The sequence below is a fragment of the Cervus canadensis genome, chromosome 11, assembly GCF_019320065.1.
Source record: "Cervus canadensis isolate Bull #8, Minnesota chromosome 11, ASM1932006v1, whole genome shotgun sequence".
NCBI classification, from domain to species: domain Eukaryota; kingdom Metazoa; phylum Chordata; class Mammalia; order Artiodactyla; family Cervidae; genus Cervus; species Cervus canadensis.
Window position 1 is genome coordinate 44,181,949 of NC_057396.1, and position 25,607 is coordinate 44,207,555.

The 25,607-nt window shown below is 40.0% G+C and overlaps 2 protein-coding genes and 1 pseudogene across 3 annotated transcripts; 1 reads left to right on the top strand and 2 right to left on the bottom strand.

Moving 5' to 3' along the window:
* Positions 1–1,263: 1,263 nt before the first annotated feature.
* Positions 1,264–2,840, bottom strand: LOC122450412 (olfactory receptor 52D1). 2 transcript variants are annotated; one of them, XM_043482745.1, is made up of 2 exons: positions 2,828–2,840; positions 1,264–2,213 (listed from the first exon to the last, which is right to left on the bottom strand). In XM_043482745.1, the coding sequence occupies exons 1-2, from the start codon at positions 2,838–2,840 to the stop codon at positions 1,264–1,266; spliced, it is 963 nt and encodes a 320-aa protein (XP_043338680.1). The 2 variants fall into 2 exon arrangements, with proteins under 2 accessions (XP_043338680.1, XP_043338679.1); XM_043482744.1 differs by lacking the exon at positions 2,828–2,840 and having other exon boundaries at positions 1,264–2,220.
* A 6,763-nt stretch (positions 2,841–9,603) lies between these two features.
* LOC122450416 (olfactory receptor 52D1-like) lies at positions 9,604–10,572 on the bottom strand. Its single transcript, XM_043482747.1, has one exon. It carries the CDS (start codon positions 10,558–10,560, stop codon positions 9,604–9,606), a length of 957 nt encoding a protein of 318 aa, XP_043338682.1. The 5' UTR covers positions 10,561–10,572.
* A 7,951-nt stretch (positions 10,573–18,523) lies between these two features.
* Positions 18,524–19,470, top strand: LOC122450413 (annotated as a pseudogene).
* The last annotated feature ends 6,137 nt before the right edge of the window (positions 19,471–25,607 follow it).

A 25,607-nucleotide genomic window follows, 5' to 3' on the forward strand; every position in this document is an offset into this window, starting at 1 on the left:
TCCAGCAGATCTTCCTGACCTGGGAATCAAACTGGGGTCTCCTGCACTGCAGGCGGATTCTTTTCCAACTGAGCTATCAGGTAGATGTTAACGTTATTCTCCACTTAATCGTTGCCCAAACTGAGGCACAGAGATTTAGCAGCATGCTCAAAGGTCACAAAACTAGTAAGTGGAGAAGGAGGATGTAAACCCAGGTATTCTAATGTAATTTATTTATTTTTTTGTGTGTGTATGCACACACATTTTTTAAAATCAAATTACACTTGATTTACAATATTTCAGGTATATGGCAAAGTGGCACAAGCATTTTTTTTTCACGTTCAAAGAATTTAATTTTTATTCTTTCCATTCTTTTTCAAATTCTTTTCCTATTTAGGTTACTAAAGAATATTGAGCAGAGCTCCCTGTGTTATACAGTAGGTCCCTGTTGATTATCTGTTTAAAAAGAGCAGTGTATATATGTCGATCCCAAACTCCTATCTATTGCCACCTCCAATCTGTCCCCTCTGGTAGCCATAAGTTTATTCTCTAAGTCTGGGAGTCTATTTCTCTTTGTAGATACGTTCATTTGTATAAAGTTTTAAGATTCTGCATACAAGTGATATTATATAATATCTGTCTTTCTCTGTGTGACTTACTTCACTTAATATGATAATCTCCACATCCATCCATGTTGCTGCAAATGGCATTATTTCACACTTTTTTTATGGCTGAGTATTATTCCATTGTATATAAGTCAGATACTCTGACTTTAGACCATGTAATCACTGCCCAAATTTCTTGGATTTGGATTAGATATACTTTAAATGTTCTTGTCATTTTCTACTTGGACTCACAGAAGATAGTCCCACCGTGGCACTTAGATGCTTTTTAAGAACAGGAACTGCTTTGCTTTCTAGTAATAATAGACAGATATTAAACCACAGATGCATTTGAAGCAAAAGTAGAAATATTAGGAGTTTTGTGCAGTAGCAGTATCATAGCCAATGAGGTTTATGATTTTCACTATTTAAAAGCTTCTTCTAAAAGTAAAAGTATTATTACCTTTCTGGGTTATTCATAATTGCTCAAGGAGCCTCAGAAGTAAGGTATCTTCAATGTGATTATCAATAACTTCAGTTCATCCCACCTCTCCTTAGCCTTCCAAGGCTTCCTCCAATGGAAACACATTCCACTTATATCAGAGGTCTCCATCCAGGAAAATGCATTCAGATAGCCATCATACATACTTTTTCCCCCTCATTTCTGATCTCTGCTCAGAATTCATATTGAAATTTTCCCCAAGTGAAGCAGTCTTGGAAGCCGACTCCGAATCTCCTTGGTCCGAGCCCCATAGATGATGGGGTTGAGCACGGGAGGCACCAGCACATAGAGATTAGCCAGAAAGATGTGCACGTGCCTGGGGACTCGGTGTTGGCCAAAGCGGTGGGTGAGGAAGGAGAAGAAGGCAGGGATGTAGAAGACCAGGATAACCCCAAGGTGGGAGCCACAGGTACTCAGAGCCTTGTACTGAGCATCACGGGATGGAAGGTGAAAGACAGCATGGAGGATGAAGCCATAGGAGATAGAAATGAGAATAGAATCCAGACCCATGGCCAGAAGAGCCACAGTTAGCCCATAGACTATATTGACGGTGATGTTGGCACAGGCCAGCCGAGCAATGCCCATGTGCTCACAGTATGTGTGTGCCATGACATGGTGCTGACAGTAGGGCAGTCGCCTCAACAGGAAGATGAAGGGGGAGACAATGGCCACACTACGAAGTATCCCAACAAGGCTGATCCTACCTATAACGGCATGGTTGAGGATGGTTGTGTATCTCAGTGGGTTGCAGATAGCCACGTATCGATCAAAGGCCATGGCAAGAAGAACCGAGGACTCTAGGGCATAAATAGAATGGACACAAAACATCTGGGCCAGGCACCCATCAAAGGAAATCTCACCTGCTTGGAACCACAAAATGGCCAGCATTTTTGGCACAGTGGTGGAGCTGAGAGCAAGGTCAGTGAGTGAGAGGAGGCCAAGGAAGAGGTACATGGGCGCATGAAGGGCACTGTCTGTCACTATGACCAGGATGAGGGTGGCATTCCCAGCCAGTGCTATCAGATACATGGCACAAAAGGGGATGGCAATCCAGACGTGAGCCCACTCCAACCCTGGGATGCCTGTCAGGAAGAGAGTGTCTGGGAGATCTTTATCACTGATGTTGGAAGCTGGCATTCTGCTTGGCAATTAAAAGGGGTGATGGTACACCTATTATCCTGTAGCATGAGAGATTTGGTTCATTCACATAAAATGATGACCTTTCTGTGAAGTAGTCTTTCTTAGGCTGAGAAAAATATTTGTTATTAACTTGCTTAAGAATCTTAAAATACTCCTCTACATATTATCTGCTTCCCTTTCTTCTGCTGATTCCTATACTCATCAGTCATATTTTGAATTCTATATCCCAAGCAGCAAGCTAAGTATTTAAGCATCTGTTCAACCTGATGCTTCAGGGGTCATCTCCTACACATCATTTATGAACATTTAGTCAACCCACATGTAGGGATAGCCCTTGTTTTCTTTCACCCATGTCCTTTTCCCATGCCTACAGAGACTTATTTATTTTCCTTTTTTCTATGTTTTTTAAATTTCAGTGAAAGTTTCCCTGTCTTCCTGACACCCTTCTATTTTTTATGTCCATAGTTGTCTCATTCTTTTTTCCATTCTTCTGCTAACAAAATTCCATTGAGTGAGAGTCTGTCTTTGCTATGGTATCTTCCACACTGACTGTGACAGTGTATCTAGTCATTTTGGTCACTGTTCATTAAGCCTCAATTTTGACAACTTAATAACATTGCATTGCTTTTTTAACTTAATGATATAATAATGTGTTCAGTTGTTTTTTTGTGTGTGTGCTTGTAATGCACCTTCCCAGATATATACCCAAAGAATCTCTTTGTATATCTCACTTGAAATGCCTAGAAAAAATATAGGAAATTATGAATATGCTTATATATCTCATGATCGAATATGTACAGCAATTTGAATATTCAAGAAGCATAATAGAAGATAGCAAAATATACATCAACACGCTAGTTGGCGAGACAGCACTCCCTACTATGGCAAAGCCAGGCAAAGTCCAGCATGCCCACCAGTGTAACGTCTGGATATTCTGGCTAGATCAGAATACCAAGTACTCACAGAGGCTGACTAAGGGATAAAATCTGTGGTCCCAAGTTTGCTAACAGTGAAGATATCCTGGAAAGAGGATCTGTTTCTGACTGTTGAAGGCTAGCGAGTATTTACAGACACTGTTCCTTGACAGCATACTGTTGACCCTTGAACAATGAGGGTGTTATGGATGCCAATCATCTGGGCAGCTGAAGATTCTTATATAATTTATTACCTGCCCTCCATATAAGAGGTTTCTCGTAAAGTGGCTCATCATATCCACTATTTGGCATTCATGGATTCAATCAACCACTGATCAGTAAGTAGTACTGTAGTATTTACTATTGAAAAATCCACTCATAAGTGAATCTGCACAGTTCAAACCCTGTTATTTAAGTGTTGACTGTATTCTGTCCTTAAATCTGTGTAGAATTTGGAGAAGCTTGAATTTTAACCCTGCTTCTGAAACAAAGTTAATATGTGAGTGGAAACAAATCTCTCTCTCTCCCAGCCAGTCTTCATTTGGAAAGAGCAATGGCTCTGCAGTCATTCTCTCTTTTCTATCTGCTCATGTTGCTGCATTGGAAAAAATGCCATACTTTTTGCCTTCAGTTTTTTGTCTCTAAATTGGAAATGGCATCACTTGATCTACCAGCTTCACAAGATTTTGTGGTAGAGCTTAAAATAGTATTTATGTGATTAAAAATTTGGACATCCCAAATAATCTTCTCTTCCTTCCTTCCTTTCTTTGTTTCTTTAACAAACACTTTCAGTATACTACAAAGATAATAGACTATACTAATCATTTGAACCCCTTATCACTGGGGAGACCAAGTCCAGAGAGGTGAATATATGTAGTCCAGATTACAAAGCATGTTAATTGCAAAACTAAAATTAGATTTTATGTGTTCTGATTCAGAGTTGCAAGCTTTTACTTCACCCAAATGTCCATTAATGTGAACAATATCTGAATTCCTATGTTTTTTGATCAAGGCACTATGTCAATAATTCAAAACCCTGCAATCAGTTTATTACTTATCTGAATTCCAAAGTGATAAAGAGAATTAGGAAGCCCACCCTATTTATGTAGAGGCTTCCACCGAAGACACCAGCTGCTCTTGGGCTCCGTACACAGGACTGAGACGCCAGGGGAGAGAAGCTTGGATGGTGGAGGGCAGAGGACTGGAATCACTACCGTCTTCCTTCCTCCTTTCTTCCCAGCTTATTAATGGCCCCTAAGGAAGATATCAAGTGGTTACAGTAAGACAGCCACTACTCTGCGTCCATCTGTGGGTCTGAGGATGAAAAAGATTGAGGTAAAAATTCAGCTGGATTTTTCCTCCTTGGGAAACAATGGGATAAGAATATTGGACTGGAGCTTCACTCTAGCCCATAGTGCGAGCATCCTTCCCAGATTGTCCCAGAATCTGGTTCTTTGAGGTTCCTTTCTCTGATAAGACCTCAATAATTATACTCTGTGTCTTTCTGCTACACACAGACATCGGGCAATCTGATTTCAAGAACTGTGTGGTAGGTGTGCATTTGCAGGTAGACCACACTGAGTTTGAATTCTATGAGCGTGTGTACTATGTGAGTGTGAGGCTGTATGGATAGGATGCCAGGTTGTGGAGGAGGTGTGTATGTGAATACAAAATGTTACTTAAGGGTATAAAAGCTGTTTCTGTGCAGGTGCAAGTGGGAGCAGTAAGGAAGCAAAGGGCTCTGAATGTGCAATCTGGGCTGAGATGTGTGATCTTTTATCTGACGCTAAGTGTCTGGGCTCAGTATATGTCTTCAGCTCATCTCTGTGTTCCCACCTCCTTTGATCCAGGGATTTATAAGTAAGGTTATTTATTGATTCTCTTCATGATGCTCAGGTGTGAAACCAAAGAGGACTCCTCTAGGGATTTGATGCACCTTTTGAGAGACAGAAAGAAAAGGAAGATAGATAAAGTAACTGAGGTAAGAAAGGGAAATTTTCCTTCATGACTTTTCAAAGAAAGTGGAAATTAAGCATCTAGTGTATGATGGATTATATTTTATCCTCCCTTCTAATTTCTTCCTCCCCCCCTCCCCCATCCTCTCATTCTCTTCTCTTTGCTTTATTTCTGTGTGTCTCCTCGAACTCCCTCTCTTGTGGGTACACCAGAATTCTGTGCTTATGAGGCGTGGTGAGATAATCATGAGAAAAGGACAGCAGGTAATGGTAGTGGACCTGCGCACACATCACTGTGCCATCAGATTTCACTTACAAACACAAGTTCAAAGGTAAAATTATCATGAATTTCATGATGATGAGAGCAGAGTGGTAAGGAAAGCCAGAGGCCATTCTGAGCATGGATGCTATGTAATTACCCGGGTCATGTGCCCATGAAGCCCGTCCTGGTAGGGAGTGACATCAGTGCTGAGGGTAGATCACCTAAGAGCCCTTGACATCAACCATCTATCATGTCCTGCACAAGCATCGGTTCCATCAACCCCTTCCAAGACTAATTATTCTCTCCTCCATAACTTCAGAATACTGTACTCACTTTCCTTCTAATAGACCTCTCTTGAATAACTTCAAACTGTGGTCTTCATTGGAGTATCTAAAAGAATATTCAAAATGCTATATGCCTCCTTCAAAACTTTGACAACTAAAAATTATCATTCAAAGTTTAAAAGGTAGAAATAGACATAATTTTCAGTATATTGTGCATACTGACATTTAAGACTCCCGTATGATCATTTAAAGTCGGACACGACTGAGCGACTTCACTTTCACTTTTCACTTTCATACATTGGAGAAGGAAGTGGCAACCCACTCCAGTGTTCTCATCTTGAGAATCCCAGGGATGGGGGAGCCTGGTGGGCTGCCATCTGTGGGGTCACACAGAGTCAGACACGACTGAAGCGGCTTAGCAGCAGCAGCAGCACAAACTATTTATGCCCTAGAAATTGTTAACTCACCATGATTTATTTCAAAGTAAATAAAGAAGCTTTTCTTAAGTGTCAGGAATTTAACATACTGCTTTGTTTCCTTGACTCTGCTCCATTTTCCCACATATATTTTTACTTGAATATTTCATGATAATTACTTTTTTATTCATGTAACAATAATTTTTATGTGTGTTGGAATTTCTGCTTCCTTTAACATTAGGCTCAAATGTTTAGCCACGTTGCTCAGTCATGTCTGACTCTTTGCAACCCCATGGACTATACAGTCCATGGAACTCTCCAGACCAGAATACTATAGTGGGTAGCCTTTCCCTTCTTGAGAGAATCTTCCTAACCCAGGGATCAAACCCAGGTCTCCTTCATTGCAGGTGGATTCTCTACCATCTGAGCTACCAGGGAAGCCCTCAAATGTTTAAAATGTTATTAATTAAAAAAAAAATAGGATCAGAGAAATGCAAATCAAAACCTCAATGAGGTACCATTACACGCCAGTCAGGATGGCTGCTATCCAAAAGTCTATAAGCAATAAATGCTGGAGAGGGTGTGGAGAAAAGGGAACCCTCTTACACTGTTGGTGGGAATGCAAACTAGTACAGCCACTATGCAGAACAACATGGAGATTCCTTAAAAAACTGGAAATAGAACTGCCATATGACCTAGCAAACCCACTCCTGGGCATACACACTGAGGAAACCAGATCTGAAAGAGACACGTGTAGCCCAGTGTTCATCACAGCACTGTTTATAATAGCCAGGACATGGAAGCAACCTAGATGCCCATCAGCAGACGAATGGATAAGAAAGCTATGGTACAGATATTACTCAGCCATTAAAAAGAATACATCTGAATCAGTTCTAATGAGATGGGTAAAACTGGAGCCCATTATACAGAGTGAAGTAAGCCAGAAAGATAAACACTAACACAGTATACTAACTCATATATATGGAATTTAGAAAGATGGTAACGATACCCTTATACGCAAGACAGAAAAAGAGACACAGAAGTATAGAACAGACTTTTGGACTCTATAGGAGAAGGTGAGGGTGAGATGATCTGAGAGAACAGCATCGAAACATGTATATTATCAAGTGTGAAACAGATCACCAGTCCAGGTTGGACGCATGAGACAAGTGCTCGGGGCTGATGCGACTGGGATGACCCAGAGGGATGGGATGGGGAGGAAGGTGGGAGGGGGGTTCAGGATGGGGAACACATGTAAATTCATGGTTGATTCATGTCAGTGTATGACAAAAACCACTACAATATTGTAATTAGCCTCCAACTAATAAAAATAATTGGGAAAAAATAGGATATCATTGATTTATAACCTATATAAGTTTCATGTGTACAACATTATATTTCAACTTCTGTTTACACTACAGCTTGCTCAACATCAAAATTTAGTTTCCATCTGTCAGCCTACCTTTCTCAGTTGCTTTCCTCTTTGGTAACCACTACTCTTTTCTCTCTATATATGTGTTTGTTTCTTTTTTTATTGGTTTGCTTCTCTGGTTTTTATTTATTTATGTATTTCACATGTGAGTGAAATCATATGGTATTTATTTTTCTCCATTTGGCTTATTCCACTTAGCATGATACCCTCAAGGTCCATCCATGTTGTCACAAATGGAAAGATATCATGTTTTTTTTATGACTTGGTAGTATTCCAGTCTACATACACACTGCACCGTCTTTATCCATTCATCCGTCTATCGGAACTTAGTTTCCATATCTCAGCTGTTGTAAATAATACCGCAGTGAACTTAGTGGACTATATATCTTTTGGTCACTCAGACAGTAAAGAATCTGCCTGTAATGTGGGAGACCCAGGTTTGATCCCTGGGTCAGGAAGATTCCCTGGAGAAGGGAATGGCAAACCACTCCAGTATTCTTGCCTGGAGAATTCCGTGGACAGAGGAGCCTGGTGGGGTATAGTCTGTGGGGTCTCAGACAGTCAGACACAACTGAGTGACTAGCATACACATATCTTTTCAAATGAATGTTTTTGTATTTTTTGATAAATACCCAAATTTGAAAAGTTGGATCATACGGCCTTCCTATTCTTAAGTTTTTGAAGAATTTCCATACTGTGTTCCATAGTGACTGCACCAATATACATTCTTAGGAACAATGCCCCAGGGTTCCCCCTTTTCCTGAATCCTCACCATGTTTATCTTGTCTATTTTAGTTTTTAGCTTTAACAACTTGTTACCTTATTCATCCTGAAGCTTTTTATAAAGGTAAAAATAATTTTAAGGATAAATATTCTCATTTTATTTGATCTCTTTTGATTTTCTATGAGCCTTGGGAAAACAGAATCAGTGTTTTTTTCAAAAAAAATTATTTAGATATAGTTGATTTACAATCTTGTGTTAGTTTCATGTGTAGAGCAAAGTGAATCTGTTATATATATACATACACAATACATATACCCACTCTTTTTAAGAATCTTTTCCCAAAGAGAGCATTGCAGAGTATTGAACAGAGTTCCCTGTGGTACATAGCAGGTCCTCATTAGTTATCTATTTTATATGTAATAGTGTCTTGTCGTTTTTTATATTAATCATCCTAACAAGTGTGAGCAATATCTCATTGTGTTTCTAACTTTCATTTCCCTAGTAATTAAATGACATTGAACTCTTTTTGTATACCTGTAGGCCATCTAATCTCTTCCTTGGAAAAATGCCCATTCAGAACCCATGTCCATTTTTAATATGGTCGTTTGTTTTTCTGCTGTTGAGTTGTATGAGTTATTTATATAGTTTCAATATTAACCCCTTATTGGATATATGATTTGCAAATATCTTCTCATTTTGTAGGCTATCTTTTTGTCATATGTTCTTTGCTGTGCCGAAGCTTTTTAGAGAAGCTTTTAATCATTTATTTATTTATTGAGCATTTTCAGGCACTGTTCTACATTTTGTACATACATTCAGTAATTTACTTAATCCTCACCATAATTCAAAAGTTAGCTATAATTAATCATTGTCCCAACTTTACAGTTCACCAAAATAGACATAGAAATGTTTAATACCATGCTCAAAGTAGAAAACCAACAATAATGGAGAGAGCATTCAAACTCAGGCCCTCTGATTTCAGATCTTGTGCTTTTAACCACTGTCCAAAATTTTGGAGTTCAGATTCAAATTCACTCCAGATGTTTCATCTTTGGTTTTCTTTTTTTTTTTCACTTAACATCCCAATAGAAAAACCCACCATGAGATGCAGTGTCCACTCCAGAACAGAACTGACTAGCATTTTGGAAAGCTACTGTCCCTTCTGAGATGACACAGGAACTACCTTATTACCTTGTTCTGAGCAATTCAGAATTGCTCAAGGAGCATATTCAGTGTGATCCTTAACATGTCCCATTTATCTGATCATTCTTCAGAAAGTGCTTCCTCCCATATCACCATCTCTCTCACATCATAGGCTTTATCTATGTACATGTATCTGGATAATTATCCTTCCCATTTACCTTTCATTCTCATCTCCAACTGCTGCAAGCACTCATACTGAGACCTTCCACAAGTGAGGCAGTCTTGGAAGCCGACTCCGAATCTCCTTGGTCCGAGCCCCATAGATGATGGGGTTGAGCACGGGAGGCACCAGCACATAGAGATTAGCCAGAAAGATGTGCACGTGCCTGGGGACTCGGTGTTGGCCAAAGCGGTGGGTGAGGAAGGAGAAGAAGGCAGGGATGTAGAAGACCAGGATAACCCCAAGGTGGGAGCCACAGGTACTCAGAGCCTTGCGCCTGGCATCTTGAGATGGAAGACGAAAGACAGCATGGAGAATAAAGCCATAGGAAACAGCAATGAGGACGGAATCCAGACCCACAGCCAGAAGGGCCACAGTTAGCCCATAGACTATATTGACAGTGATGTTGGCACAGGCCAGCCGAGCAATGCCCATGTGCTCACAGTATGTGTGTGCCATGACATGGTGCTGACAGTAGGGCAGTCGCCTCAACAGGAAGATGAAGGGGGAGACAACAGCTATACTCCTGAATATACCCACAAGGCCGATTCTACCTATAACGGCATGGTTGAGGATGGTTGTGTATCTCAGTGGGTTGCAGATAGCCACGTATCGATCAAAGGCCATGGCAAGAAGAACCGAGGACTCTAGAGCATAAACAGAATGGACACAAAACATTTGGGCCAGGCACCCATCAAAGGAAATCTCACCTGCTTGGAACCACAAAATAGCCAACGTTTTGGGCACAGTGGTGGAGCTGAGAGTCAGGTCAGTGAGTGAGAGGAGGCCAAGAAAGAGGTACATGGGTGCATGAAGGGCACTGTCTGTCACTATGACCAGGATGAGGGTGGAATTCCCAGCCAGTGCTATCAGATACATGGCAGAAAAGGGGATGGCAATCCAGACATGAGCCCACTCCAGCCCTGGGATGCCCGTCAGGAAGAGAGTGGTTGGAAGATGGTCTTCGCTGATGTTGGGTGCCGGCATTCTTTGTGGCAAATAAAGGGCTCTGTCCAAGGGGTGATGGTACACTTGTCCTGCAACATGAGAGATTTGGTTCATTCACATAAAACGATGGCTTTTCTGTGAAGTCAACTTTTTTAAGCTGAGAAAAATATTTATTGTTATATCTTGCTTAAGAATCTTAAAAACTTCTATAACATAAATCAATTTTTCATCTGCTAATTCCCATACTCATCAATCACGCTTTGAGTTCTATATCCCAAGTGCCATGATAAGAATTTAAGCATTTGCCCTGTCTAACCCTTCTAGACTTATCTCCTACCACATTCTGCACATCATTCAGTTGTTTTTCTGTCCCAATGATCCAGGAATATTTACTCTCTCTCTCTTCTTTATAAAGTTTACAGTATCAGTATTCCCTTTGCCCAAGGAGACTTTTTCCTTTTCCTTCTCTCTAAATTTTAAACTCTGGGCAAGTCTCTTTGCCTTCCAAAAGCTTTTCCTCTCTAACTTAGTCCTTAGTTGTCTATTTCTGTTTATCCATCACTTTCCAAAATCCTATTGAGCTGAGACTGCATCTTTATGCAATTGCAACATCCAGACAACATGACTGTGTCTGTACCTAGAAAGTTTGATCAATATTCACCTAAAGACTTAATCCTAGTAACATCTTAGCAACATAGTATTGACTTCTTGCCTTAATGCTACAATATTTTGCTTACTTACTCTGTTTGTAAGGTAACTGCCCAAATACACACCAAATGACTTATTTTTATGTCTCACCTGAAGTGCCTATAAAGAGAGTAGGCAGCCTGAATATATGCAATACTCCATAACCGAATATCTACATTATTTGAGTACATGTGTGAGTTCAGTGGAAGAAAGCAAGAGGTGTCGTCGACATGCTATCTAGGAAGACAGCACTTCAAACTTGGCAAAGTCAGACCAAAGTCTTATAGTTCCACCAGTTAATGGTTGCATGTAACAGCCAGATCAGAATGCCAAGTGCTGAGAGAAGCAGATTGAGGGAGGGAGTGGAGTGTCCTAGAATTCACCAACAGTAGACATCCTGGATGAGTGAATACATGGCTGTTGTAGACTGGCAGTATTATATACAACTTCCCTCAATAACACTGTGTACCTAAAAGGATCCTTTGTAAAAGGTCTGGAATCCTGAGTATTAGTTCTGAGTTTGTCACAAGAGTGTTACTTAACCTTGAGAAAATCCCTCCCCTTCTCTGGGAAGTCTCAGTGTATAAAAGCAACAATTCTGGAATCCTCATCTCAGCTTTTCTGCCTATTCACTACTTAGCATTAAAAAGTGCCACAACCTTTTTGAGACTCAATTTTTGTATTTATAAATTAGAAATGGAAACACCTGGCTTACTTTCTTTATGGGTGATGAAGAATAAAGCATATAGTCTTTCTTTAAAATTTATTTATTTTTAATTGAAGAATAATGCATATAGTCTTATTAAGTTTGTACACCAAAAGCAATGTGTTCCCCATTTTTCACAAGCTCTTGGTCCCATAGCCACATATAGGAGTGATACAGAATAGAGTAATTGTATCTCTGTCTTAACAAAATGAAACCCAAGTTCAGAGAAATGAACTGACGTAATTCAGATCATAACATATCTTACTGTTCGAACTGAAATTAAGTCTTAGGTCTGCTGATTCAAAGTATGGTGTTTTTCCCTCACTTAACTGTCCATTTATATAGCCAATAGTTTAATTTCTATCTTTTTCTTTCAAGGCACTCCAGTGTCTGCATTGCTATGATACTGTTATTCATTATCTGGACTACAAAGCGTCACATAAATATGGAAAACCTGTCTTATCTGCTTTGAGAATTTCACCGATGGCCCCAGCCACTAAAGGAAAGACACTTGGGTACCAAACAAGGGAGCTAGAGTCTCTTCTCTTCCTCTCTTTACCTAGTCTATTCTTGCCCACAGAGGAAGATTTCAAATAGTTATTATAAGGCAGCTGCTACTTTGTGAGCATGTATAGATAGGAGGACCAGAGGGATTAGGTATAATCAAGATTGCTTTCCAGGGCAAGTCATAGAAAAAAGACACTGTGCCAGAGGACCACTCTGGGAGGAATGGGGGAATTGTCTCCAGCTTTTCCCACTCAGCCTTGTTTCTGGGTCACTATGATTGCTACGTGTTTGAGGTCTCCTTCTAAGATATAAACTTCAATCACTGAACTTGGAGTTCTTTCTCAGAACATAGTATTTTCAATTCAAAAACATACCTGTGTGACTGGCATGCATTGACAAGTGAAGCGCACCGCGGTTGAGCTCTGTAGTGCGTGTCAAATATGAGTGTGAGGCTCTGTGGGAGGGTGTGTGGAGGCTTGTGCAGGTACTGTGTTGCCAAATGTAATTTTTTTTTTTTTTTTTGAGATGTGAAAGTTGTGATTCCATGCATGTGTGCAAGTGTGATTTAGAGGATGATGGGATCTGAGCGTGACATCTGAAGTCTGATCTCTTCTCAGTTTTAAGTCTTATCTGTCCTCAGTGAGTGTTTTCTTCTTAGCTTGTGGTTCCAACCTCCTCATGTCAACAGCCTTGGTAAGTGCAGTTATTTATTAACTCTCTGTGACTCTCAGGTATGAAAACCCAAGGGGATTGCTCTAGGGATTTGGAAGAAGCAGGAAAAATTGGATATCCACATGCAAATGACTGAAATTGGGCTCCTCTCTCAAACTTAACTCTAAATGAATCAAATATCTAAATGTAAGACAAATCTACACCATCTTTAGAAAAAACCTTAAGTGTAAAGTCTTTGTGTGGCTGTGTTAGACGATGGTTTTATGACACACCAAAAGCACAAGGGACCAAAGCGGGGAGAAAAAAAGATAAATTGGACTTTCTAAAAAATATACTTTTAGTATTTCTAGGTCAGTGTCAAGAAAGTGGAAAAGACAAACCACAGTATGGGAGAGAAGTTTTACAAATCATATACCTGATAAGTACCATGGCTGATTCATGTCAGTGGATGGCAAAAAACCACTACAATATTGTAAAGCAATTAGCCTCCAATTAAAATAAATTAATTAATAAAAAAAGAGTTTAATATCCAAAATATATGAAGAGCTCTTATAACTCAACAAAAAGATAAATCAATTAAAAATAGGCAAATGATTTGAACATACATTTCTGCAAAGCGAGATAGACAAATAGTCAATAAGCACATAGGACATGTTCAGCTTCACTAGTCATTAACGAAATACAACTCAAATCCACTATGAGATATCACTCCACACATTAAATGGGTTATAAACAAAAATAAAATAAAAAACAAAATCAGAAAATAACAAATGCTAGAAACATATGGAGAAAATGGTTTCTTCAACTTTGCAAGTGGGAATGTAAATTTTGGTGAAGCCACTTTGGACAACAGTTAGGCTGTCTTTCAAACAGTTATACACAGAGTTACTAGTGACTCAGCACTTTTATTGCTAGGTATTAATAAATACTCTAAAAAACTAAAAACCTGTTTTCACATAAAAGTTTATTTACAAATATTTAAAGAAGAATTATTTTTAATAAACACATAATTTACATTTAAATAAAATTTTCAGAATAGACAGGTCTATAAAAACTGAAAGTAAATTAGCTATTGCCAGGGTCTGGGATAAATGAGAATGAGGAGTGACTGCTAATGGTAATGGGATTTCATTTCAAAGTGATTAAAAATGTTCTGCAAACTGTAAATATGCTAAGAAAAACAGTGAATTTATAACTTTGATGATATATAAATTATATACTAATAATAAAATTTTAAAAAATCATAGAATTGTGTTAATCACTGAAACTCGAAAGCTCAACTGCCTAGGGTCCATTTACCCATGTGACACCACAGACAAGGCAAGCCCTGGGTCTGGGTAGAGGGTACAGAGCAAGGGGCCAGGTTTGTATCCCAGATCTTAGCTGGTAGCCTTGTGGAAAGCCAGAAGTTTATGGTCATGAGAATGAGAAAGATTGATTTAGCTTCTTTTATTCCTTTCCTTTGTAGTTTCCTCTATTTTTGAGGGATGTTGCAGAGAGAGGCAGAAGCAGAAAGACAATCAATTAAGTAGGAAAAAAAGGATAAAAAGGAAAAAAGGCAGAGATGGTAATGATTAACAGGTAGATGAAACATGGTCCAAGGTCTTTATGGATACAAATTTGTATTAGGTTTTCTGAGAATGTTAAGTGATTAATGAGTGACCTATGTCTGAATGCGGCTCTGCTCGTGCTCAGTCACTTCAGTCGCGTCTGACTCTGCGACACCATGTACTGTAGTTCCCCAGGCTCCTCAGTCCGTGAGATTCTCCAGGCAAGAATACTGGAGCGGGTTGACATTTCCTTCTCCAGCAGCTCTGTTACTCAGCGGTGTGATAACTTTGAACCTAATTTGACCTCCTGGGCAATTCATTTCTCTCACCAGTAAAATGGGAAGATACCATTTCTCTCCAAATTTGGTTGTTAAGACTGAAAATGACAATGCTTAAGAACTTCTTGATGGAGTCTAAGGAAAATTATAAACACAGAGTATTATTGATGATTATTGTATTTCTATTGCTAACAACTCTAACCTACTCTACATTCTGGCTTCTGAAAATTCCTTAAGAAGAGAAGGGGGACTTGGCATGGAGGAAAGAAACCCCAGAGCTGAAGGTCAGGAAGAATTCGTTATATTCTTGGCACTCACACTCTTCATTCAGAGCCCTTGGAACCCGTCCTGGAGAAGATCTAAGGGGTCATGGGGACCTGGTGTGGGGGCAGCTAAGCCCGCTCAGCTGGGAGGAGAGAAGGTATTACTGAAGGTAAACTTAAGTTCACTTGCCTACAGGCAGCAAAGCCAATCCACTGACACCTACTGACACTGGCTGCTGGTAAAGATGCCGCATTTATTGTTGAGGAAGGCGCCAGGCAGGAGTCTGGGGCAGCTGGTGCTCAAAACCCAGAACTCCCCAACAGGTTTCAGCAAAGCATTTGTAAAGGCAAGGTGAGGGAGGAGGATTGCAGGGTCTGTGATCAGCTTGTGCACAATTCTCTGACTGGTTGATGGTGAGGTATCAGACGGTGTCACAGGGTTAACATTATCAATCTTGGGGCTCCAGCCAGACCAGGGGTCCATGCTCATGGTAATCCAGTAGTTCACTTCCATTTGGTGGGGGGTTTAGCATCTGTTTAACCACTCAGGAAATGTGCATCAGATACAATTGACTCTGTATTTCAGGGAGAAACTACAGATTCTGTAACTGCCATAGGACTGATTGAATTGTTACCAGTTCTCCCGGCCCAACTGCTACTTTTGTCACTGCATGCTCATATCAGTTATTATTAATTCCTGAGCCGAATATTTTGTGACTCAGGGGAGTCCTGGGACACTACAGCTTTTGTACCAAAAAGAGGCAGGCAGAGCACATGGGGGAGGAGTCAGCCCTAGGAAGGTCCCTAGGGTCCTGCACAGGCACAGTCGTGTTGCCTTGGCCTCTGCAGACAGATCTGAAACAACCATGGGAATACAGCAAGAGGTGTCTACTGGGATCCCACTGTGAGGAGCCTATTCCCAAATGGGTTTACCTGGGAGACATTATGGCTTTACCATAGCTCTTCCATGGCTCAGAGCCTGAGAGGCAACTCCTGTAAAATATGGTGTGTGTAGCATCTTCTGCAGCCTTGCCCTCACTTGGAGAAAACATAGCCCAATCCTCTTGGAGCACCAGGGTCCAGATGGGGCGTTTCCCTGTCACTGTTCTTCTGTCTTCTTTTTTCTTTTCTCTTCTTTCTCCATCTCCAGGTTTAATTTTCCAGCCACTGTCTCCCTAAAATCCCTTCTTTGGTCTTACACTTCCTTTCTCACACCAACCTGTCCCTTTTCCATGTTACTTCTCCTATATTTATCCCCTTTTCTCTTCCTCTTCCTCACTCTCTGTCTTTCCTCCTGACCTTCAATCCTTCTCTCTCTATCACTTCTCTCTCCATTTCCCCCCCCACTTTCTATTTGGCATGAACATTGAGAAAAAAATAGTAAGGAACAGAGAAGAGCACTTGCTGAACTCAAGCAATATCTCTAATAGGACAGGAAAGAGGTACTAAAACGGGCCATATCCTGGAGCAGAAGATTTTTAGTTAAGGCAATTCTAGACTTCCTTATAGTAGAACATGTGACATGATAAGTGGAACTCAGGAGTGGGGTGCTCAAGAAGTGGGTGACCCATGCATGTCCTTAAGACTGTCTCCTCTGAAGTCCTCAGTGACAGTTTCTCTATATGTACTAATGAGAGGTCAGGACATTGTACAGGTTTCCCAGGGCTTATCTGGCTCATCCTCCCTACCTCTTCAAACACAGTGCTGCTACGCAGCATCCCCATTCTTCAGCAGTAATTCCCTGAATATTTTGTCCCCGACACTTATCGCACTGATAGAGAATTTCTCTCTGATTTTGAATCTGATTGTTCACTGATGTGATACTGAGCTTCTGGTAGAGAAAAAGCAAAATTTCCCCCAGGGTCACTTAAAATAATAAAGTAATCAGTGGTGGGTAATTACACATAAGTGTTAGAAATTATCCATGAGAGGCAAAGGGGAACTAACAAGTTCCAAAATGGATAGCCAGTCACTTATCACAGTGTATTAAAGGATTTTGGACATGTCACAGAAATATTATAAAATATTCCTAAATATAGTTTCTACCCCAGATATTTGAAACTCCCCTGTTTGAGAGAGCAAAGGAAAAGATGCAAGATGCATTGATTACCCTTTTAGTACCTCTTCTTAAAACCTCTTTTGGTCCAGTGTCAAGGAATCATTTCTCATCATCTACTCCTGTCGAAGTTTGAAAGTCTGTGAGATGAAAAACTGAGATCTATTGTGGAAATTAAAGAATGCTGTTTTTAACCACTCATAGGAAAAATAAGGTAATGGATAGTATGTTTCTAATGTTATAATTTTTTCTCTCTTAATTTTTCTTAAACTTTTACAATTCACTTTTGCTTGACTCTACCATAATTTATTATGTGATAAAATGTGATTTAAAATGCATATTTAAGTTTAATGTAAATATATTCCATGACTTTTGTCAAAGAAAACATACTATATAATTTATTTTCCATCTAAAAATGATTTTAAATGATAATAATAGCAGTACTTCTAGAATTCTTACTATGGATGGGAAATGTTCCAAGTTCAAGTTTGTTTTTTTTTTTTTCCCCTCTCTCTCCTTTTATCCTATGTAGCATGCATGCATATGCCTAGGGCAACTCTATTTTATCTTTATCTAAAAAATAAAGAAACACAAGAAGAGAGTTTAAGAAATCTACCTAATGTCATACAGCTATTAACTGAAAGCGCAGAAATCAAACCCAGTGTGTTCTGATTCTATATGCTTTACTAACAAAACTATGATGCCTTTTGAGACATGCTGACTTCCCAGGCTTCCCTCATGTATGCTTCGAGGGTGAAATGTGGGACTCTGGATCACAAAGTCACCTCAGGATGGGAACCGAATTACTAAGTTACAGCTCTAGCCACGTAACTGCTTCCCAAGAAAACCTGGAGTAATTCCTTTTCCTGCCTTGCACCCTTGGTTCCTTGTCTGTCAGGCTGGATATAAGGGTTTACATCACTTGGAGGTACCTAAGATCATGACTATGAAATTTGGGGACATTTTCAGGGGAGCTGTGATAATGATCATAAGGAAGTCAACTAAAAGACTACCAGTAAGACTTAAAGAGCTAGTCAACCACCCTGAGTACTTAATGACTCTTTTCTGAAAGAGTCTAAGAAAGACCTCTTTACCTCAGCTACTAGCATTTCATGACCTCCTGGTCATCCTCCTAGTGTATTTTAAGAAGAAAATCTATGTATAAGCATAACTTATGAATCTAAGTGTTTCTTTTCCTCCCTGGGAACTGTAGTAGTATTAGACATATGATGTAATTTCTCCAAAAAGTCATACTGGCTAATGACAGTTGTCCCCAGCCTCTCATGGCCAACTTCAAGATCAATGTCTCTGATGCTCCCATCTTTATCTTGACGGGCTTCCCAGGAATGAAGCTGTGGAGCCCTGGCTATTTTTCCCTCTCCTTCTGCTCTATGCCATCGCCATTGTGGGAAACACCCTGATCCTCCTCATTGTTAAGGAGGAGCCGAGTCTGCACCTGCCCATGTACTACTTCTTGGCCCTATTGTCTGTCAACGACTTGGGGGTGTCATTTTCCACACTGCCAACTGTGCTGACTGCCCTCTGCTTCCGGGCCCGGGTGATTGCCTTTAATGTCTGCTTAGCCCAGATGTTTTTCATCCACTTCTTCTCTTGGACAGAGTCTGGCATCCTTCTGGCCATGAGCTTTGATCGCTACGTGGCTATCTGCAATCCACTGCACTATACCACTGTGCTCACCCATGCCCGCATTGTGGCCATGGGCCTGTGTACTGTCCTCCGAAGCTTTGCCCTCATCCTGGTCTTCCCACTGCTGCTGCACAGACTACCTTTCTGCCACCCCTGGAACATCCTTTCCCATGCCTACTGCCTTCACGTGGATATGATCAAGCTGGCATGCACTGATGTCTCCCTCAATAGCCACTATGGACTGTCCATTGTGCTTTTCACCTTTGGCCTGGACTGTGCCCTCGTTCTTCTCTCCTGTGTACTTATCTTTTGGTCTGTGCTAGCCATCGCCTCCCTAGGGGATCGCCTCAAGACGCTCAACACATGTGTGTCCCATGTCCTAGCTGTGCTCATCTTCTACGTGCCTATGGTGAGTGTGTCCATCGTGCACCGCTTTGGTGCTGGCCTGCCCCATGCTGTCCACACCCTCATGTCTCTTATCTACCTCTTTGTGCCTCCCATGCTCAATCCCATCATCTACTCCATTAGGACAAAGGAGATTCAGCGCAGGCTTTTCAAGATGCTCTTCAGGGTCAGGTCCTGACTGGTTTGTCTAGAAGCCCTGAAGGATTTGATATTGGGGGCAGAATCATTTGGGCACCCGAAGAGAAGAGGGTCACTCTTGAGGATGCTAGTGCTGCCCTTCACACACTATGATCAAACCTGTAGTATAGTGGGCCAGTTCTTGTCTGGACCATCTTGGGTTTTATCCAGCAATCAATTATATCAATGTTCCCTAGAGACATAAAAGTGGTCTCTTTTTAAGAATAAACTAGAGAATTACAAACACCACTACAAGGTGGGAGATATTTTCCAGGAAACTCATTTCAGGACACTTGGTGACATGGCTGGGACTTCTGGTTATGGGCCTGAACAATTCTGAAAAGGACAGAGGCACAGCTGGAATAATTATGGACTGTTTATCATATCATTACCAGTTTGCAACTTAAGCTTGGGTGATTGATTTTCAATGTTGTCAGAAACCAGAGACCTTGTTATGGTGCTGTTTGAAACATTTTAGAGTACAACAGTTGTGATGGTTAATTTTATGTGTCAATTTGACTGGGCCTCAAGGTTAGGTATTTGGTTGAACATTATTTCTGGGTGTTTCAGTGAGGGTATTTCTATATGAGCTTAATATTTGAATTGGTAAACTGAGTAAAGCATACTGCCCTCCCCAGTATGGGTGGGCCTTGTGCAAAACGCTGAATTCCTGAATAGAATGAAAAGCAGAGTATATAGGAAAGGAATCTCTGTCTCAATGTTTTTGAGTTGGGACATTAGTCTTCTGTCTTCAGTCTCAGATTTGAACTGAAACTTACACCACTGGCTTTCCGGATTCTCAAACCTTCAAATTTGGACAGGAACTATGCCACTGACTTTCCTGGGTCTGGACTTCTTGGTCTCTGTAATTGTGATAGCCAATTCATTATAATAAATTTAAGATATCTAGTTACACACATATTCTATTGGTTCTGGTTATCTGGAGCACCCTAATACAATGTTACAATATTTAAGTAGTGAAAATTAGATTTTAGGATTCCTGGGCATGTTCTTTTCACATGGGAGACCCTGAAATATGGAGGCACTTGACCCTGCCAAAGTCCATTGAACTTAATGACCCTTTGTTTATATCTCTTCTGAAACTTTCCCTTACTCTTTAATATCTATCTGCTTCCCCTCAAGAAATCTGCTCCTTAACGGAGCAACTGTGTCAAAAACTTTGTCCATCCTCATTGGACAACTATAGAGCCTTCATTAAAATAGTGTCTAATGTTGTGATAGCAGTATAAAAGAATAAATGAAAAAAAAATGGATGAATAAACAATAATGAATGAATAACAGAAGGAAATCAAGAGTGAAAAAGTAATAGATGAAGATATGATTTATTAATGAATTTCCTTAAGTCAGAATCTCATATTAGGAAATGTTTCCTCTCCTTCTGTGCTCCATAATTCCCTGCATAGAGAGAAATGCAAATGAAAGGTGACATATTTTCCCCTGATTCTTGTATTCCCCCAGGTTTATTGAGATATAATTGACATATACCTCCTGTAAGTTCAAGGTGTAAAACGTGATGATTTGCTCTACATACATATTATGAAATCTTCACCACAGTAAGGTTACTTAACCAATCCATAGAGGTGACTCCTTGAATAAGTGAACTAAACTCAGTCTTAATTTCCTCATCTATAAAATGGGATCTCTGATTCATCTACCTTACATGTTTGTTTTAAGAAGTACATAAAATGAACTGCTTTAAAATTTTTCTAATAATACATGTGACTTATTGATTCTTTATTTTTATTCAGCAAGAATCAATGTAAAATTCAATGTTTGGCTTCAAAATGTCATGTCCATCAGCCATAGTCTGAAGAAGTATTTTGTCTAAGATTTTCTTGAATCCTGAGTAGAACTATTCTATACTTGCTTTCTGTCTCCATTGTACTTGAAGTGTACTTTAGTCATATCAGCTAGTCTGGGTACTTTGTCTCCTCAACTACATTGTAAGCAATTTCTGGGCAGGGACTGTTTTATTTATCTTTCTACCCTTCAGTCTCTAACAAAGGGCTTGGAACATACCTAACATATATGGTAGATGAGGAATCAGTTAATAAATGATTATATTTGCATACCAACCATCTCTTTATGTGTCACTGAATTACCACATGGTACAATGTTTTACCCTAAAACTCATCATAATCTCATTAAAGTATAATTTTATATAAAGATCATATTGTTTATTATCTAAATACTATATGCATTATAATCTCAATAGAGTGAATAAAACAAATTGTACTTGAAATTTTCAAGCATGTCATAAATGTATTATATATTTTTATATTGCTCAGACTTTACACACTATAGAGAGTATACCCATAGATTCAGTTCAGTTCAGTTCAGTCGCTCAGTCGAGTCCGACTCTTTGCGACCCCATGAATCGCAGCACGCCAGGCCTCCCTGTCCATCACAAATTCCCGGAGTTTACTCAAACTCATGCCCATCGAGTCGGTGATGCCATCCAGCCATCTCATCCTCTGTCGCCCCCTTATCCTCCTGCCCCCAATCCCTCCCAGCATCAGGGTCTTTTCCAGTGAGTCAGCTCTTCGCATGAGGTGGCCAAAGTACTGGACTTTTAGCTTCAGAATCAGTCCTTTCAATGAACACCCAGGACTTATCTCCTTTAAGATGGACTGGTTGGATCTCCTTGCAGTCCAAGGGACTCTCAAATGTGGTCGTCTCCAACACCACAGTTCAAAAGCATCAGTTCTTTGGTGTTCAGCTTTCTTCACAGTCCAACTCTCACTGCTAAGACTGTGTTTCACCTTTAATAGGTGCTTCAATAAATATTCTTTGAAAGATTGTTGCTGTATGGTGATTTTGGCTCTGTTACAAATATGACTTATAAAGAAGTTGCTGCCATAAGAAGTGGACGGCATGTTTTCAGTGCCAGTGTTTTTCTTGCTTCTTTAAATCCGAAGGACTTGAAAGCAACAATTTGGCTCATTTAGGTAGGTATGAAAAGCTGTCTGGGAACTTCTGGGCTAATATTTTCCACATCACATTCTATAAATTAAAATACTCAGTATCCTTCTCTTGACTTTAGAAATCTGCATAATCTGAAAGAGGAACAACAGATGGTTGCTGGTGACAGTCTTTATCTATTTAGCACATTAAGTAGGAAGTTCATGGCTCTGCCTGGATTTGTAACTTTCCAGCATGGAGAAAAGGCTCAGGCTCTGTTCCAGTTTCGCTGGTGTGAACTGTGATTACAGTGATAGGCTCACCATCACAGGGCTCTGCTGAGCCAGGTCGTCAGATACATCTGAAGAGAGCTTTGGGCTTCTTCGCAGCTGCTGCTTAGTCACTCAGTCATGTCTGACTCTGTGACCTCATGGACTGTAGCCCAGCAGGCTCCTCTGTCCATGGATTCTCCAGGCAAGGATACTGGAGCGGGTGGCATTTCCCTCTCCAGGGGATCTTCCTGACCCAGGGATCAAACCCAGGTCTCCCACATTGCAGGCAGATTCTTTATCATCTGAGCTATCAGCGGAAGCCCTTGGGCTTCTTTAGCCTCTTCCTATTGTTTAACTTCCACTGTTCATGGAGTTTTATTGGTTCAATATTCCATTCTTTTAAAGCTATAAAATGAATTTACCTAGTCTCTTTAAGCAAGATTAGGGTCAGCCATCTTTTATGAGCTGGAATGGGTCCAGGGTCCATCTTGTCTATGTGTCTGCTTGAGCCACTGGAAGCAAATGCCAGAATATTAACTTTATGGAGCAGAAAGAGAAGACATTTTCTCCATTGGTGCTGGTTGTTGGACAGCCTTCTGGACCCTCATATTGGAGGAGTATAGGGCATAGGAGGTTTTACTATATTGGATCTGGGTCCTGTGGAGGGTTATTTAACCTCTTGCCTTTTTGAATGCATAGCTACACAATTCTACACCCACTCTTCTCCGGTGTTTCCTTTTAAGGTCTCATACCTGTGTTCATGCTTTTACATCTGCCATGTTTTGACATCCTTTGATATTCCTCCTACTGCGTTTACTTTAAAAATATTTGCCCATTCTTTGAAAATCAAGAGAACTATTAAATGCACCTAAAAATCTCTTCTGATTGCCCTAGAATATTGCAGATTCCCTTCCTTTGTTCTTCCCTAAAATCTCCTTGTATCTATTATTATTGCTTTCACTGAGATATTATAAATGTTTCCTTAGGAGTCTCCCAGACCTGACTATGAGTTATTATAATGATTTTCTATACATTCCCAGGAATATATTTGTGTCTAATGCTAAACGAATGACTTGATTTACAGTTACTTTTGTTAACATATACCTACTGTAGACCTGTAGGGTAGGGATTGTGACCTTGTCATAAATAAAATGAAGTATCTTTTGTTTTTATATAAGAAAATTAAAAATAAAAAAGACCAGTGAAAAACGAACAATAGAGAATTCACATAAATCCATGCCTATTGATTAGGGTTTGGGTGGTTCCTGACCTTTTTCCATGACAATCAGTGTGACTATGAGAAAATCTAGGGATATATTAGGTGATGTGCTAAGTCCCTTGATCTGACTTATGTATGAGTGGGATTATTGAGAAGCTATTGCATTTCCACCTGTTTAGTTTCAGATCAGTATTAAGTATATGAGAAGTTCTTTCTAATCCCAATCCCTTAACACCCTCCCTGATCTGGTTCAAGTATGCATTTCCTGGTACTAATCACTATTACTTCTAGGTATATCTGCCAGTATCCTCCTAGAACTGAGATATTTAAGCTATTCAATAACTTATTGTTTGATATACTTAGATTAATACCCACTCCCAGTGGTTTTACTTTCAGAACATAATGTTTGAGTTTCTTTTTATATTGTATTTTATTTTTAAGACTTTTATTTTGTGTTGCAGTATAGCCAATTAACAATGTTGTGATAGTTTCAGGTGGGTAGAAAAGGGACTCAGCCTTACATATACATGTATCCATTCTCCCCCAAACTCCCCTCTCATCCAGCCTGCAACATAACATTGACCAGAGTTCCGTGTACTATACAGTAGGCCCATATTGGTTATCCATTTTAAATAGAGTAGTGTGTACATGCCCATCCCAAACTCCCTAATTATCCCTTTCCCCCTGGCCACCGTAAGTTTGTTCCCTAAGTCTGTCTCTTTCTATTTTGTAAGTTCATGTGTATCACTGTGTAGATTCCACATACAAGGAATGTCATATGATATTTCTCCTTCTCTGTCTGACATACTTCACTCAGTATGACACACTCTGGGTCAATCCGTGTTGCTGCAAATGGCATTAGCTTGTTCTTTTTTATGGCTGAGTAGTATTCCATTGTGTATATGTACCACATCTCCTTTAAAATGTTTAGGATGTAAATAACCACATGTTGTTCAGTCACCTAGCCATGTCCAACTCTGTGACCCCATGGACTGTAGCACACCAGGTGATTTTGTCCCTCACCATCTCCTGAAGTTTGCCTAAGTTTATGTCCATTGTATTGGTGATGCCATCCAAATATCTCATCCTCTGATATCCTCTTCTTTTGCATTTAGCCTTTCCCAGCATCAGGGACTTTTCCAGTGAGTCAGCTGTTTGCATCAGGTGACCAAAATACTGGAGCTTCAGTATTTTGGTCACCATCTATTAAGTGTTATATGGCAAGCAATAGGTTAAATGCCTTTGCCTATTTTCTGTTGCTTATTCATCCTAATCAGTCTGTGACTAAAGGATAATTATAATCTATTTTACAGGTGAAGAAATGAGGCTGCATGTCTGTTGGAAACTTTCTCAAGGTAAGTGGACTGAAGCTCAGGTACAGTGAACTCAAAACCTTATCAGTTAATCCTCATTACCTGTGTTGTCACCCTAGTAGGTGTCCAATAAATATTTGTGAAGAAGGCAGCTGTATACATTAACACTTCCTTAATTAAGCCAAATACTTTTTATAATTTGACCTGTAATTATGCAATGTGTGTGTGCAGCCACAGTGAACCAGTGCCTCTTATTATGCTTGGGGTCAATTTCAAGGATAATCGAGGACAGAATTTCACAAGATCTAATAAATCCAAATGCCTAACTTCCATGGGTTTTAAGTACTTTTTATAGGATATAGCATTTCTTGTATGTATTGATCATAGTGAAGAAGGAATTCATAGGGCCTGG